Genomic DNA, 17,851 nt, shown 5'->3' on the forward strand with positions numbered 1-17,851 from the left:
ATACATTAATATATGGTCTTATAACAAGCTTCACATCAATGGTATAGTAGGTCACATGGTTTTCTAAATGAAGCAAGGCGGCCATCTGCAAATGTAAGTGTAAAATATTTTTGCATTATTATTGTATACATTAACATTGTTTTGTTGTTTGCAATGATAAAGTCACATTGATGGAAGTGAAAGCTTGGTCATGTTTTAACTTTCATACAAAAGGAACATTTGATGCTTCCTATGTTTTAGGAGTGAAAACTACATATGGTACGTTTTGAGACGTTTAATATATAAAAAATTGCAAACTTATTAAAGTACCTGGAACCAAACTCAGTGAGGAATTATGTTTGAACTCCTGAAGACAAAGGGATAATAATTGTGTTGAAATTTACTGTATCTACGAGATGAGAAACAAGTCCAGGTATGCATATTCAATTTGTTAGTACTAATAAGGTGCAGGTTCACTGACACAAGTCAGGAATTTATTTCAAAATATAATTACTTATGGAACTTAATTTACTGAATAGATTTGATATTTATGTGGTTTTGAAAATTTTATTTATTCAACATGGTTATCATCTATTTGACTCAATGTGGAATTAATCATATTATTGATATATGTGATGGAAAATAATTGATGTGGAATTTCACTTGAGGAAGCTAAATACTCAAGGTGCCTATAAAGGTGAAATTACACTCGAGAAAATAATACTCGAGGCGCCGAGGACAGCTATGCTGGAATAATTAGGCGGAAACTAAAGGTCTCCAGTGATCTTAAGTGTCACAGCAAGGAAACATATCGAATCGAAGTATCACCATTATATTTTTGTGGGTTTTAAACGTAGTGTTAATATGATTTCTGATCCCTTGACTAAGCCTCTTTGTCATGAAGTATTTGGCAAGCATGTTAAAGCTACGGGTTTACGAATATTTGAATGATCATTTGGGCAAGTGGGAGATGTTGGAATTATGTGTCCTGCAACTATATTCAAATTACTAGGAATTACTAATATTCGGAATACCTCATTATGGAATTATGCATGTATTTATGCATGGAATTACTTTACATGGTTATTAAGGAATTATCACTTGTTGGAACGTACTTAAGTTGTATGCTTAAGGAAGTTGGTCGATTATCAGTGGAATACAATATAGTATTTCTATCGGAAAGACTACCCGGGTATAGTGATAATCGGAAGGAGCTATATCGTGTAGTTAGATTACAACTCTAATGTTGATCTATATAATTAGAGGAATTTACACTCTATTATGATGGGGACACAAAGGGTAGAATCCGTTGACAGACAAATTTGATCGTGGTTGGTAATTTGGTCTGGAGTCTATCCTAGAAAACTAGTTGAAAAGATTAGGAATCTTATCTGTATAAGAGGTGGATTCTTTGAAAACACAGTGTAAAAAGGTCCCTACCCCCTAGTCTCAGATATGCAAATTGTGAGCGGGACCACGGATAAGCGCAGAGGAATAGGGGGTAGATCATAAACCCTAAATTTCTAACAGTGAAGGCATTTTGTTGCTAGTTTGCTATTGAATGTTCTCAAAAAGTTAAGCACAGACTATCCTGATGATGTGCAGGCCTAGAATACCTACACAAGGGATGCAATCCTCCTCTCATGCACAACGACGTGAAGGTTACCAATATCTTGTTGAACACAAGGATGGAGGCTAGGATTGTCGACTTTGGCTTGTCCAAGGACTTCAGTGGCAACAATGACACACATGTGTCCACAGACACGCTTGTCGACGCACCCGGATATGTTGATCCCGAGTACCATGTGACCATGCAGCCAACATCCAAGAGCGATGTGTATAGCTTCGGGTTCGTAATGATGGAGCTTGTCATGGAAAAGCCTGCTCATCATCCAATGGGCGCGACAGGGATTGGCACAAGGTAACATAGAGGGTGTAGTGGGTGGACGCATGCAGGGTGTTTATGCTGTAAACACAGTTTAGAAGGTTGCGGACATTGTACTCAAATGCACCGACACAAGCCTCGATGCAGCGGCCCACCATGACCGATGTAGTGGCGCAACTACAGGAATGTGTCGAGCTACATAATGGCAGCACTAAATGCAACACAAACAATAGTTTCTACACTGGTACCGACGGCCACTACTAGAGAAAACGTTATACATAGAACTTTAGCAGTAACGCTTGTTAAAGACAGCAGTAGCGAGTGCAAAATAAGCGCGCTGCAGATGCATATATATCAGTAGCGCGTCTGAGCGAAAACTCGCTACTATTAAAATTCCAACCACTAAGCTGATGGGCTACACATAGTAGTAGCGATCTTCAAAAAACAGCGCTACCGCTAATGTCCTTATAGCAGCGCGTTTATGTGTAAAGCGCTACTGCTAACTAAAAGAAAATAAAATGAAAAACAAATAGAAAAGTAAATGAAAATAAAAGAAATAGAAAAAGGAGAAAGAAAAAATATAAAATGTAAAGAAAAATAAACGAAAAAGGGAAAAAAGGATGAAGGCATAGCAGTAGCGCGTTTGCTAAAACGCGCTATAGCTAACTTAGCTATAGCGCGTTTTCCCTAACGCGCTACCGTTATTTTTGACTTAACGCAAAAACGGTTTCCCCTCGACCACCACTTCTCTCCCAAATCCCTCGCCCCGCCACTTAGTCGCCGTCTCCCTCACTTCGCCGTCGCCCCCACTTCGCCGCCGTCTCCTGCCGGCGTCGACGCCGCGCTCATCCTCACCGCCGCCGCCCGAGGCCGCCTAGCCTCACCGCCGCCTCTCGGGCCGCCCTTGACCTCACCGTCGCCGCCCTCGACCTCACCGCCGCCACCCTCGACCTCACCGCCCCCGAGCCCGCCCAGGACCGCCGCCTACCGATCCCGAGCCCGCCCTTGCCGCCCCTACCTCCGTCGCCAAGCACCTCCCCGCCACCGTCTCTCCCCTCTCTGTAAGCCCCCCACCAATGATTGATGCTTGTTGGTGAAGGGGTGTATAAACTTTATCATTCTGTTTGGAAACGCCTATAATGTGTGTAGCATGGAAGATATTGCCATCTCTTGGTTGTTATGTTGACAATGAAAGTATACCGCTCAGAATATTATTCATATCTATTTCAAAACCGAGCTCTGGCACCTCTACAAATCTTTGCTTCCCTCTGTGAAGGGCCTATCCATTTACTTTTATGTTGAGTCATCATCCTTTTATTAAAAAGCACCAGTTGCAGAGCACCGTTGTCATTTGCATTCATTACTGTTAGTTTACATTGAGTATGACTTGACTAGATCTCTTTTACCATGAATTACAATGTCTAGTCAGTGTTTGATCTTTAAAAGTTCTCTGCATTTATGTTTTGCAGTCTCAAAAAGGGCTAGCGAGATACCATCTTGTTATATCATATTATAATTGTTTTGAGAAAGTGTTGTCATCTGAGATCTATTATTATTGCTCGCTAGTTGATTATGCCATTGATATGAGTAAACATGAGACCTAAATGTTATTGTGAATATGGTTAGTTCATAATGTTTGCTGAAAACTTGAATGCTGGCTTTACATATTTACAACAATAAGAGCAAATAGAGTTTGTAAAAGTTTTTCTTTATCACTTTCAGTTTATCAACTGAATTGCTTGAGGACAAGCAAAGGTTTAAGCTCGTGGGGCCCCTGACGCTCCACCGACCTCAACCCAGACTCCATATATTCACTTTCGGGGAGAAAAAAACGGGGGAGAAGAAATCATCGCGTTTTACGATACAGAGCCGCCGCCAAGCCCTAAAACCTCTCGGGAGGGCTGATCTGGAGTCCGTTTAGGGCTCCAGAGAGGGGAATCTGTCGCCATCATCATCATCAACCATCCTCCATCACCAATTTCATGATGCTCACCGCCGTGCATGAGTAATTCCATCGTAGGCTTGCTGGACGGTGATGGGTTGGATGAGATCTATCATGTAATCGAGTTAGTTTTGTTACGGTTTGATCCCTAGTATCCACTATGTTCTGAGATTGATGTTGCTATGACTTTTCTATGCTTAATGCTTGTCACTAGGGCCCGAGTGCCATGATTTCAGATCTGAACCTATTATTTTTTCATCAATATATGAGTGTTCTTTATCCTATCTTGCAAGTCTATAGTCACCTATTATGTGTTATGATCCGTTAATCCCGAAGTGACAATAATCGGGATACTTACCGGTGATGACCGTAGTTTGAGGAGTTCATGTATTTACTATGTGTTAATGCTTTGTTCCGGTACTCTATTAAAAGGAGGCCTTAATATCCCTTAGTTTCCAATAGGACCCCGCTGCCACGGGAGGGTAGGACAAAAGATGTCATGCAAAGTTCTTTTTCATAAGCACGTATGACTATATTCGAAATGCATGCCTACATTACATTGATGAATTGAAGCTAGTTCTGTGTCACCCTAGGTTATGACTGTTACATGATGAACCGCATCTGGCATAATTCTCCTTCACTGATACGTCTCCAACGTATCTACTTTTCCAAACAATTTTGCCTTTGTTTTGGACTCTAACTTGCATGATTTGAATGGAACTAACCGGGACTGACGCTGTTTTCAGCAGAATTACCATGATGTTATTTATGTGCAGGAGCAAACGTTCTCGAAATGACCTGAAACTTCACGGAGCCACTTTTCAGAAAATAAGAAAAATACCTACAAAAGATGAAGGCCAAGGGGCCCACCACCTTGCCACGAGGGTGGGAGGCGCGCCTGCCCCCCTAAGGCGCGCCCCCCCTACCTCGTGGGCCCCCTGTTGCCTCTCCGACTCCAACTCCACCTCCATATATTGAGTTTCGGGGAGAAAAAAACTAAAGAGAAGAAATCATTGCGTTTTACGATACAGAGCCGCCGCCAAGCCCTAAAACCTCTCGGGAGGGCTGATCTGGAGTCCGTTCGGGGCTACAGAGAGGGGAATCCGTCGCCATCATCATCATCAACCATCCTCCATCACCAATTTCATGATGCTCACTGCCGTGCATGAGTAATTCCATCGTAGGCTTGCTGGACGGTGATGGGTTGGATGAGATCTATCATGTAATCGAGTTAGTTTTGTTAGGGTTTGATCCCTAGTATCCACTTTGTTCTGAGATTGATGTTGCTATGACTTTGCCATGCTTAATGCTTGTCACTAGGGCCCGAGTGTCATGATTTCAGATCTGAACCTATTATGTTTTCATCAATATATGAGTGTTCTTGATCCTATCTTGCAAGTCTATAGTCACCTATTATGTGTTATGATCCGTTAACCCCGAAATGACAATAATCGGGATACTTACCAGTGATGACCGTAGTTTGAGGAGTTCATGTATTCACTATGTGTTAATGCTTTGTTCCGGTTCTCTATTAAAAGGAGGCCTTAATATCCCTTAGTTTCCGTAAGGACCCCGCTGCCACGGGAGGGTAGGACAAAAGATGCCATGCAAGTTTTTTTCCATAAGCACGTATGACTATATTCGGAATACATGCCTACATTATATCAATGAACGGGAGCTAGTTCTGTGTCACCCTAGGTTATGACTGTTACATGATGAACCGCATCCGGCATAATTCTCTATCACCGATCCATTGCCTACGAGCTTTCCATATATTGTTCTTCGCTTATTACTTTTCCGTTGATATTGCTATCATCACTACAAAATACCAAAGACATTACTTTTATTATTGTTACCTTTTGCTACCGTTATCACCACTATCATATTACTTTGCTACTAAACACTTTGCTGCAAATATTACGTTTTCAGGTGTGGTTGAATTGATAACTCAGCTGCTAATACTTGAGAATATTCTTTGGCTCCCCTTGTGTCGAATCAATAAATTTGGGTTGAATACTCTACCCTCAAAAACTGTTGCGATCCCATATACTTGTGGGTTATCAATCACCGATCCATTGCCTACGAGCTTTCCATATATTGTTCTTCGTTTATTTACTTTTCCATTGCTATTGCTATCATCACTATAGAACACCAAAAATATTACTTTTGCTACCATTACCTATTACCACCGTTACCACTACTATCATATTACTTTGCTACTAAATACTTTGCTGCAGATATTAAGTTTCCAGGTGTGGTTGAATTGACAACTCAGCTGCTAATACTTGAGAATATTATTTGGCTCCCCTTGTGTCGAATCAATAAATTTGGGTTGAATACTCTACCCTCGAAAACTCTTCCGATCCCCTATACTTGTGGGTTATCAGGGAGCAGCTCGACTAGCGTTGCACCAGCACCTGCAGCTGCACCTGCTCCGGCACTGGCTTCCGCACATGCTCGGTGGTGCTTCATCTTTGGCTGAGCTCGACGCCCTCACGGTATCTGTCACACCGGCCCCCTTCAATAAATGTATAATCTCCCGTTTTCGTTACCTTTCGGCTGTCTCACGTCGTAGACTTTTCTTTGCAGGCCGACGAAACCCCGTGCACCATATTGTACACCATCGGTGACCAGAAGGTGGACGTGGGGAAGGCGACGATAATGAGGCCGAAGGAACCATTGTTCCACAGCCGGCCGATCCCCCCGAATGTCTTCAAGGTTTCCGTGGCCAGTGTCAAACTGGGCCATGAGAATTTGCCTCCTCTGGTACTAGGGGGATGACGACGAGACCCCGCGGCAGCTTGGTGATTGTTGCAATGGGTGGGTCTTGTTGTGGCCAAAGAGTCTGCTTCGTCTGGAGACGGCCCGGAGCATGATACGTCTCCCACGTATCTATAATTTTTGATTGTTCCATGCTATTATATTATCAACCTTGGATGTTTTATATGCATTAATATACTATTTTATATGATTTGTGGGACTAACCTATTAACCTAGAGCCTAGTGCCAGCTTCGGTTTTTTCCTTGTTTTAGAGTATCGCAGAAAAGGAAAATCAAACGGAGTCCAATTGACCTGAAACTTCACGGAACTTATTTTTGGAACGGAAGCAATCCAAAAGACTTGGGGTGTACGTAATGGAAGCAACGAGGAAGGCACGAGGCAGGGGGCGCGTCCACCCCCTGGGCGCGCCCTCCACCCTCGTGGGCCCCTCGTGGCCCCCTGACGTATTTCTTCCTCCTATATATACCAATATACCCTAAAACCATCGGGGAGCACAATATATCAGGAGTTCTGCCGCCAGAAGCCTCTGTAGCCACTGAAAACCAATCTAGACCCGTTCCGGCACCCTGCCGGATGGGGAATCCCTCTCCGGTGGCCATCTTCATCATCCCGGTGCTCTCAGTGACGAGGAGGGAGTAGTTCTCCCTCGGGGCTGAGGGTATGTACCAGTAGCTATGTGTTTGATCTCTCTCTCTCTCTCTCATGTTCTTGAGGTGGTACGATCTTGATGTATCGCGAGCTTTGCTATTATAGTTGGACCTTATGATGTTTCTCCCCCTCTACTCTCTTGTAGTGGATTTAGTTTTCCCTTTGAAGTTATCTTATTGGATTGAGTCTTTAAGGATTTGAGAACACTTGATGTATTTCTTGCGTGGGATACCCGTGGTGACAATGCGGTATTCTATTGATCCACTTGATGTATATTTTGGTGATCAACTTGTGGGTTCCGCCCATGAACCTATGCATAGGGGTTGGCACACGTTTTCATCTTGACTCTCCGGTAGAATCTTTGGGGCACTCTTTGAAGTACTTTGTGTTGGTTTGAATAGATGAATCTGAGATTGTGTGATGCATATCGTATAATCATACCCACGGATACTTGAGGTGACATTGGAGTATCTAGGTGACATTAGGGTTTTGGTTGATTTGTGTCTTAAGGTGTTATTATAGTACGAACTCTATGATAGATTGAACGGAAAGAATAGCTTCATGTTATTTTACTACGGACTCTTGAATAGATCGATCAGAAAGGATAACTTTGAGGTGGTTCCATACCCTACTATAATCTCTTCGTTTGTTCTCCGCTATTAGTGTCTTTGGAGTAACTCTTTGTTGCATGATGAGGGATAGTTATGTGATCTAATTATGTTATTATTGTTGAGAGGACTTGTGCTAGTGAAAGTATGAACCCTAGGCCTTGTTTCAACGCATTGCAATACCATTTGTGCTCACTTTTATCATTAGTTACCTTGCTATTTTTATATTTTAAGATTACAAAAACCTTTATCTACCATCCATATACCACTTGTATCACCATCTCTTCGCCGAACTAGTGCACCTATACAATTTACCATTGTATTGGGTGTGTTGGGGACACAAGAGACTCTTTGTTATTTGGTTACAGGGTTGCTTGAGAGAGACCATCTTCATCCTATGCTTCCTACAGATTGATAAACCTTAGGTCATCCACTTGAGGGAAATTTGCTACTGTCCTACAAACCTCTCTACTTGGAGGCCCAACAACGTCTACAAGAAGAAGGTTGTGTAGTAGACATCAGAGCACACCCACGAGCATGTAGCCTCAGCAAGGTATGAACATCAACACCCCACCAATCCAATTAGCGTCGGGTGTCGGGTTGGGTGATAGCGGACAGGGTAAGGAAGAGGCTCCATTAGTCGCTGATGACATCGCCATGGATGAGGATGAGGATGACGATGGCACTCAACAGTATGTCTATACTGGCGCCTACTCAGGGTGTGAGCGTCATGAGTCGGTGCCTGAATTGCCGCCTCCGGAGGCTCAACATATTATAGACGACCTTCCGACAAAAAAAGCCTAGGAAGAGATCGAGGAAAGGCAAGAAAGTTGATTCTATGATCCAGCCACCTTAGCAGCATCGGGTTCAAGACCATATAGATATCCCCGGTGCGGATAAATGGCATATCCCCAGTCAAGCAATCCTACCTGCAACAGTGCTAGGGGCCAGATTCGGCGATCTAAGGAGACTTCATGATGTTGTGCTGCGGATAGAGAAATGCCTCATCGCCTTGAAAGATCCAGGATACCCACTCTACGTGGTTAACGTTCCGCGGCAATTGTCATACGTCGACTTCTTCCCTGCGGATAAGTTCTTCCTTCGATTCGATTATATATTCGACATGTTTCACGTGAAGAAGCTGGATTTTACGTTTGTCCGCCTTTATGCCTTGCACATGAACTACATCATCGGGGTTGAGCAGATACCTCATATATGTGTCGCTGACCCATACTTCATGCACGAGGGCTTCATGGGGTCTGTGCAAAGCGCCGTGAATACTCGAGGGAATACATCGTCAATTTCATGCTCGCCAATAAGGACAAGGAGGCGATTCTCGTGCCTTATCATCCCCTGTAAGTCATCTGCGCGGATATCCTTCCTTCGATTTCAATCATTCATTTGCACGGTGGAGGCTAATTAATTTGTGGTGTACTTATTTTGCGCAGCAGCGGGCGTGCCGTCCTCATCATTCTCTACCCCCGATACTCCCACGCTCTTTACTTGGACTCGTCGAAGAACATTAACAAAAAGGATTACAACCACATCAAGGATGTTCTCGACAGTGCTATGTTTTACTACGACGCACGGGGTGGAGAGGTCAAGGACCAGAAGAGAAGGGGCGGCAGGCCCGCCTTCGGCCATAAGACCGACTTCTGCTGCATCCAGCAACCGAGTGATTCTCTTAATGATGGATTCTATGTCCTACACCACATGCTGGAGTACAGACGGGATCACCAGAACCTTCGCATGTCACCTAAATCTGGCGATGCCCATATTCTGCAATGGGCAAAGAACGTAGGAGATATCGAGGATCATCGACTTCGAGCTGAGTTCTATCACATCCAGCGTGAACTTGCCCAGATCATCATGAAGGAGGTTGTCGGAACAACAGGGATGTTCTACAAAAAAGGACAAATGTCGCGGGAAGACGTCCGAACACGGGTAGCCTCTCAGCGTCTCGACCTGAAGCCTTTCACTAGGCTCTGGGACTATCTCCCTGACTTGGATGGATGGCACGACATGTTGGAGTGATTGTCGATATATGACAATGTGTCCGTTTAGTCCATACTTTCTGTATGATGAAACATTGAGTTATGCACGACGAAACTTTATTTGTGATGTAATTAAACCGTCCTCCTCGACTAGCGACGATCACTCTAGTTAGGGCATTTTGGGTACGATCAACTTTGTTATTTATGCTTATGATATGTTGCTTCTATTTTTGCAAAGTCTATCTCTTTCTATTGCTCAACTATATATGTTGCATATCATCGACTCATGTGACGATGCAGGTGCATAGATAATCGATGAGGAAGAAGTGCTACGCCAGGAGTATATATACGACGAGTGGCCGGAGTGTCAGGCCCAGGTGTACCGGTTTCCGAGCGACATGCAGTAGTTAGTTTAGGTTCACGCTAATGCGAGAGAGGGATACGAACTCATGTATTGTATAGTTCCGCTCTCACTCAAAGTGATAGCTCTTCTCGCGTATATCATTGTTTAGATAAGGATGACGATGTAGTTGCAAGTAATCGAGACTTATATCGCTATTTTCGAAATGATGACGAGAGACCATTTTGTGTTGGATGATGATTATGATGATGACATGATTTGATGAGACTAGTTGTATGTATATGATATGATTACATTTGTATGTGTATGATATGCTAAAGATTATTGTATAAAGCCTATTCAAATACAAAACAAATATGCAGAAAAAAAACTAATAAAACTAGCAGTAGCGAGTGGAACAAAGTTAGCAGTAGTGTTGCCTTACCAATAGCGCTTCCTTCTAAAAAGCGCTGCAGATATTAGCAGCAGCGCTCTTCACCAAAGCGCGCTACTGCTATCCATGTATAGCAGTAGCGTGGGATGACAGGCACTACTGCTACACGTTAGCTGTAGCGCTTTATCAGTAGCGCATCGTCCCGCGGTACTGATAGGCAAAATACCTGCGCTACTGCTAGGGTTTTTCCTAGTAATGGGCAATGATCCCAACTTGAGTTATGATGCTTACACAACTGATCAGTCCACTAGTGTGAGCCAGAACAACAGATCATTTGAGATGGAGCATAATTTTATGAGGGTGCCAACAATGTCCAAAGGTCCTGCTGCATGCTGAAGACTTCTATGTTTTATTGTCAGTCAGTTGTAGTATTCTTTTTCTTCTTGAAGTGTAAGTATGTGATTTCTAAACATGCATGTTGATTTTTACAAAACTGAGTACAGATGTAAAAGTGTGTAGACATCTGAAGTGTATCATTAAACTTTTTAGGGAAAACCTCAGAGTTGATGCTTATTGTTTGCGCAATCGGCACTCCCAACTATTTGCCCCGAACAAAAAACGTTGTGTGTGCGTGCGCGCGCGCGCGTGTGTGTGTGTCCATTCTTGTGTTATTGTAGATCCTTAAGTCCTATTTCAACGCCAGGAGATGACAAGAAATATCATTATTATTCGTATGAGAAGTGTGTTGCTATACCTTTCGGTGTTATACCGTCCCTAAATCCATCGTCACATATCTTCATCATCTTCATTGTAACACATCATCATGTCATACCTTACTAATGTCAATTTCAAAGGGCCACTACCTATTAAACTAGGTCAATGTCATATACATATTCGACTATCACTTAACCACTAATTTATTTTCATGTTCAGGCATGCATCCAAATGGATCAGTGTAAACTAAGTATGAGTTGGTTACTTTTTTCCATATGATCTAGTTTGGACCGGGTTCCACTATCATAGAGATAACGGAACACCAAGAAAAAGTAAAAGAGTGTCCATAGCGCGCAACAAAAATGAAAAAGCTAAGACCAACCAAGCACCAAGCCACCCTCATGGTTCCACAAAACAGGACCTAACCGCCGCATGCAACGCTAGCGGGAGGAGGCAATACACGGACGGATACGGTTTGCCTGCTCCCTCTTCATGCTCCCATCCGTGCTCCCACTTCATCCTACGGCTGTCTTTTTTTCTTTTTTCTTTCTAATCTAATCATCCGCCTCCCCCCTGATTTTAAAAGGGTGGGGCCGTGCCTTATTTTCTTTCAATCAAATCAAGCCATGTACGCGGGAGTAAGGATGGGCACACACACGGAGAGCAGGCAAGTCTCGTCCTACACGGACTACCACTCCACCACAGGGACAGGGACAACAATCATTACAAAAGAGATCAAGTTTTGACACAAAACACGAGGAATGCACACACACACACAGGTGCACATTCAGATGTTTACCCCAGGGGAGGGTAGGCGTAAGCTACTACCTCCCTCGACAGCTCTTTTTTTCAGTTTTGGCATCAAACATTGTTATCTTCCTCAGTCTCATGTATCGCTGCATCCTCCATGCTTGTGGTACCAACCTATTGTCCTCCGCATCTTCCAGCCTGAGAAGATCCCTCTCCTGTGTTTCCTCTGGACCACTATGCGTCTCAGAGCCACCAGTTGCATCAGATACACCCCATGCTCCAACCTGCCCAGTAGCGAAGGAAGGAAGATACATAACAAATAAACTCAGCTGGTGATCTAACAAGCTTTTTTTGAAAACAAGGTCTGTTTCTGAGCTTCCAGATAGCTCAGCACAAGGCAGTGACCCCCAAAATTTGCAAATTTTTGCTGTCAGGAATGAAATTAGGGATCCACCAGAAATAATAAGAAAAGCAAGGTCTAGTAACAGCACCCAGGGTTTTTGCAGCCACGCTCCAAACATACTTGACTACAGAGTATTTGAAGAAAAGGGTATCTATGTCTTCATTTACATGACAAAATTGATACAAAGGGTCACCCGTCTAGTTTCATTTATAGGAGTTGGTTACTTGGTTCATCAAGGTGAGTACAATGATTCACAATTGTACATATAAAAATTGCGAATCAAAGCATTTGATGTTACTTTGTAGGGAGGGGGATAGCCCAATGGGGTTAAAATGCACTTTTATTTGTATATTTAGAAAGCCCAAGAGTCGGTATCATGCATCTGTAGCCACACCCGACGTGTTGACATTAAAATTAAATATATAAAAATGCATGTTTATGCATTTTCTAACAAAAAAGTCCACTTTTCTATCTATTTGTTAAGATGTCTCTGGAAAGGTCCACACCAAACCTTTATGCAAGAACACCTTGTTTTTGGTTTTTGCACTCTAAAAAATTAACAGTGAAAATGTCATTTCAGATCACTAACCACCACACATGCTAAGATATTTAGCCTTAGACCAGTTAGACATGTTTGAGCATTCTCAATAATGTTTTTATCATTGTTGAGGAAACCGTTAACTGGTAGCTGCTCGGTTGGCTGGCGAGTAGGAGATTAATAGGCTAGTCGGCCATTTAATCAATTAATCAGACGATTTAATGGTTTATCGGCTACTTGGTGACCCTACGAGTAGGGATTAATCGGCAAGTTAACTGATTAATCGGACGAATTCTTGAATAGGTTTTTCTTATTAATGGCAGAGGCGAGAACTATACTACGTCTAAAGGAAGTGTCTAAAAAAATGGTGAACTCTATGTTCAAATGGAGAAAATGTCTGTTGCAATGCCAAAAATCTCTGTTACAAATGAATAGTACATGGAGGGTTTATCATGCTCCAGGAGTGCAGGACCGATGACCATGGTTGGCACCCTCGGAAGTTAACGGTGATCATCTCAAATAAAGTGGTGTTGTGACTCACATAAGCAAACCACGGTCCCCGTTGTCGTCCTTCATGTAGAAGCCACTATTAGCATTATTATCGTTGGTGTGGTCTTCACGCTCTAGCTCAAGGCAATGTTGTAACTGGGCCACCACATCAGTCATCGTGGGACGCTGCCCCGGAGCATGCTCGGCGCACTTCAGCGCGAGATCCACGGCCTTCCACACACCGTTGATGTTGTAATCAGCTTGCATGCGTGTGTCCACCACTTCCTCGATGTTGCCTCCCGTAAGGCGTAGTTGTGCCCACTGAACAATATGAACGACCTCTTCAGATTGTTGGATGGCTGGGTGTCCTGTGATCACCTCCAGTAGCACAATGCCGAAGCTATACACGTCGCTCTTTTCATTCAGTCGTAGAGCTGTTGCATACCTGAATGCATATGTACAATATCCATGAGATGCATTTTCATTACACTTGTCATGCAGACAACAAAAATATGGTAATAAGCTAGGGTTTTTACTCAGGTGCTAGGTAGCCTCTTGTGCCAATCACCCGGACCGTGGATATATGGGTATCATTGTCATGATTGAAAGCCTTCATCAAGCCAAAGTCGGCAACTTTGGCCTCAAGATTTGCATTTAGTAGGATGTTCGATGTCTTCACATCACGATGCACAAAGGGAGGGCTGCATGCCTTGTGTAGATACTCGAGTCCTGAATGCACATCATAGTAACAAATAGCAACCGCCCATCAATTTCTTTTAAGTTCTTGCGAAACATAGATACTAGTAGCAGTAAGAAGACCCAACTTCCAAATTAGAATGACTATATACCTTGTGCGGATTCCAGTGCAATGTGGAGCCTTTGTCTCCATGTTAAGGATACATCCGTGCAGTTTTTCCCTACAAAAGTATGTCTGTCGTCAGTATTGTGGAATTCGGCATAGATATTTCTAGTGCTCTTCTTAAAGATGGACAAACACACCTCTAAGTTTATCTTCGAGGTTTCCTTCAGACATATGCTCATAGACAAGTGCCAAATACTTTTCCTCTTTACAGTAACCAATCAAGGAAACAAGATTCTTGTGATGAATCTTTGTTAGTGTTTGAGCCTGACCGAGAAGAAGATATGTAAATAGTTCCAAATATTATCTAAATATTTACCATTCTCTAATTATACTGGACCAGAGACATTACCTCTGTCATGAACTCTTCGATACCCTGATTGGAGGACTGAGACAACAACTTGACTGCCACGTGAGTACCATCATGCAAGAAGCCGTCATAAACAGTTCCAAACCCACCTTGGCCAAGCACTACCTTGAAGTTGTCTGTTATGACCTTCAGCTGTTTGTACGTGAACTGGCGGTTCTCCATTTGTTGGCGTCCATGTCCATGGCTTCCCCTTGCCAATCCTTGAAAATTCAAGAATGAAATTAGTATTACCTTGCACTCTTTAAAGTAAACTACTCCTTGCGGAGGTGCAGATATGTGATTATCAATGGGCATGGTTTATGCGGAGTGTCACCTTTCTTCTTTCTCACTCTGAACATCAGTAGTACTACAAGGGCTCCTATCACAAGAACTACAAATATGGGAACACCAATATAGACGGCAAGCATATAGTTGTTCTTCTTTGTCTGGCAAGAACCATTGTCGCTACAAAGGTTTGGATTGTTTCCATATCTATAAATAAGACAAAATAAAAGAGATGGCAAATGTCAACGCAATGGTGAGAAAACCAGTTATCATTCGATTTATAAATACAATTGACTGACCTAACAGCTAGGGAGCCATCTTGAGTTCTCTTGAGTAGCCCGGCTGGAATTGATCCATTAAGCTGGTTGCCCGTCAAATCTCTAAGGGGACAAATAGCGTTGCGTCAAACAATAATGTGCATAAATATTAGTCATCGAAGAGATACTATAATTCAGAACTCTTACAGCACGACGAGAGAGGGTAGTTCTGAAAGGGCGTTAGGAATTGATCCTGTTAAGTTATTGTATGATAAATCCCTGAAATAAGTGACAAAACATACAAAATATTTGAACTGCTTCCCTTGTACTGTAATATTCACATAGAAAATGGATTTAAAAGGTCTACTTACAAATACTGGAGGTCTTTGATATCAGCAAAAAAAGAAGATATATCGCCACTCAAACCGCCATTTGACATATTTCTGTTAGAACACAAAATGTTTCAGTTGAGACAACACGATTGTCTTTTCTCATTCTTTTGGATAAATCTCTCATGCGTGATAGGAAATTAAATTTGAACTTACATGCTTGTGATTCTTGGACGCCCAGAGGTAGGATAGCTGCAGGTCAACCCGTTCCATGAAAAATTCTTCGGAGCACATGGGTCACCCATCCAATTCTTCTTCACCTGGTATTTTACCTTGATTTTGTTGATGGCAGAAACTTTTTTCCCCGCGGTAACACCGAAGACAAAGAAGCACAATTATCAGATCACGTAAGCATGTATATCTCTATCGTGAAAAGGCTACTAATCAATAGACAATGATCCCACGTCTGAATGTAAATTTCTGAATGTTTACCATCCTGACTGTCTGTTCCAACGTTGGCAGTCGAGATGACAGAAAAAAACTCGAAGGCATTGATCATCGGCGGTAGTGTGGAGTTCGCTGTGGCGATGACAGTGAAGCTGTACTGGCTGAAACCGTGGTGGGGTTCGTTGTTGTATAGGGCGGCAGCGATGAGGTATTTGGGCCTGTACGGGACCTTGGTCCTCTTGTCGTTGATAATGAGATCATACTCGCGAACATCATCACTGGCCAGGATCTCCAGCTCCGCGGCATACAAGATAGCAATGCACCTATAACATGTACTCATATGTTAATTAAACTGCTAAGACAAATATGCTTGTAATAACAGTTGACTGAGGTTTTCTTATGACCAAGTATGATGCAAAGCCTCGCATCATGTGAATATCAAGGACAAGGCGGATCCAATCGGACGGCTCACATCGCATCGACTTCTTTTTTTGTTGCCGGGATAATACTCATCGGGCAAGTTTACATTCGGTTTGATAAATCGACTTAGGTATAAGAAAAACTAAGGCGACATAGATTTAGGAGAATCACAGCATAAAAACATTTGGTTGCTTATTGATTAGGTCGTACTGAAGAATGTACTACTACTCTAGATGGTTGATCAAATTTGGGATCTCTACTGGTCAGGGTATAGAGTGGTACCCGGGCACTGGGTAGACGTGGTTCGGCTCGATGTCCCATGCCAACTGGATGGTCTTTGAATCGGAGTCTTTGCGCGATGTGATGGCAGTTTGCATCACGACTGACGGCGCGTGGAGGCTGAGATTGCCGATGTTGTCCTTTACCTTCTCCGCTGTTGAGATGTCGGACCACTCCTCTGGATAGCTAAACGGCAGCCAATTCCGGTCGTATGGATCGTCCGGGTAACTGGTCAGGTGGTCACAGGCACAACATGTTAAGACAAATGTACACGTTTTTTCAACTAAAAAACTGTGCATGTTTCAGAATTTCACAGAAAAGCATTTAATGTACGCAGCACTGCAAAGTCACCTAATAGGTACTTTTCCCGTGTCGCCGAAGCTGTATCTGTCGATCAGGACTAGGCCCTGGGTCGCGTTCGCTGGCGGATACAGCGAGTTCTCGAGAGGCCTCAGCACCAGCGCCGAGATAAACGGCGTCCCGGAGCCGACATTCACCAGGCAAACCTGCACCGAGTCGTCCGGGATCACGGCGATCACCTCGGCGATCTCTGCCATGTCGACTTCAGTGACGTTCACGGTCTGCCAGAAGTTAACGCCGAGGTAGAGGTCGAAGACAGGGAGGCTGTCGAGTCCGTCGTAGTCGCCGTACCTGAACGTGGCACGGACCAGGTATTTGGACCCCGGAACGAGGGACGGCAGGGTGTAGCAGCTGCGGACCGTGTCGGGGAAGCTGCGGACGTTGCGGTGGGTTTGGGACATGCGCGTGGTCCAGTACTTGGCGGAGGTGTTGTGGTTGGAGCCGGCGTCTGTGAAGCCGGCGTCCGAAGTGTACGGTATCTGGATGACGTCCACGTAGCTGGTCTTCTCGTCCAGGCCACAGTCGACGCTTATGAAACCTGCATTGCTCCATGCCGATGGATGTGGATTTATGGATTTGTCCAAGCAAATAATAACACATATATGGTGCAACACATCCTAGCTACGATGTTCATAATAATCATAAACTCACCTTCGACGCTAGGGGCGCGCTGGCCGCGAACTTGAAGCATGCCGGCTGCGGCTGCAAGGCCGAGCAGGAGCGTCAACCATGGCCGGGCAGAGAGTTCCTCCAGGCTTGATCGCCCCATTGCACTTCACGCGTACAGGCCGCAAGCACCA

At 43.7% G+C, this 17,851-nt stretch overlaps 1 protein-coding gene across 2 annotated transcripts; it reads right to left on the minus strand.

Annotated features, from left to right (window-relative positions):
* Positions 1 to 13,382: 13,382 nt before the first annotated feature.
* Positions 13,383 to 17,851, minus strand: LOC125537506 (senescence-induced receptor-like serine/threonine-protein kinase). 2 transcript variants are annotated; one of them, XM_048700834.2, is made up of 14 exons: positions 17,703 to 17,851; positions 17,043 to 17,589; positions 16,695 to 16,919; positions 16,038 to 16,315; positions 15,762 to 15,900; positions 15,588 to 15,659; positions 15,424 to 15,495; positions 15,259 to 15,339; positions 15,009 to 15,166; positions 14,678 to 14,895; positions 14,466 to 14,592; positions 14,315 to 14,383; positions 14,003 to 14,195; positions 13,383 to 13,911 (listed from the first exon to the last, which is right to left on the minus strand). In XM_048700834.2, exons 1-14 carry the CDS (start codon positions 17,818 to 17,820, stop codon positions 13,515 to 13,517), a joined length of 2,694 nt encoding a protein of 897 aa, XP_048556791.2. In that variant the 5' UTR covers positions 17,821 to 17,851; the 3' UTR covers positions 13,383 to 13,514. The 2 variants fall into 2 exon arrangements, with proteins under 2 accessions (XP_048556791.2, XP_087396155.1); XM_087540029.1 differs by having other exon boundaries at positions 14,678 to 14,885; positions 14,951 to 15,166.

This window comes from Triticum urartu, chromosome 1A, assembly GCF_056163025.1.
Source record: "Triticum urartu cultivar PI428250 chromosome 1A, HENAU_Tu73, whole genome shotgun sequence".
In the NCBI taxonomy this organism is placed as follows: domain Eukaryota; kingdom Viridiplantae; phylum Streptophyta; class Magnoliopsida; order Poales; family Poaceae; genus Triticum; species Triticum urartu.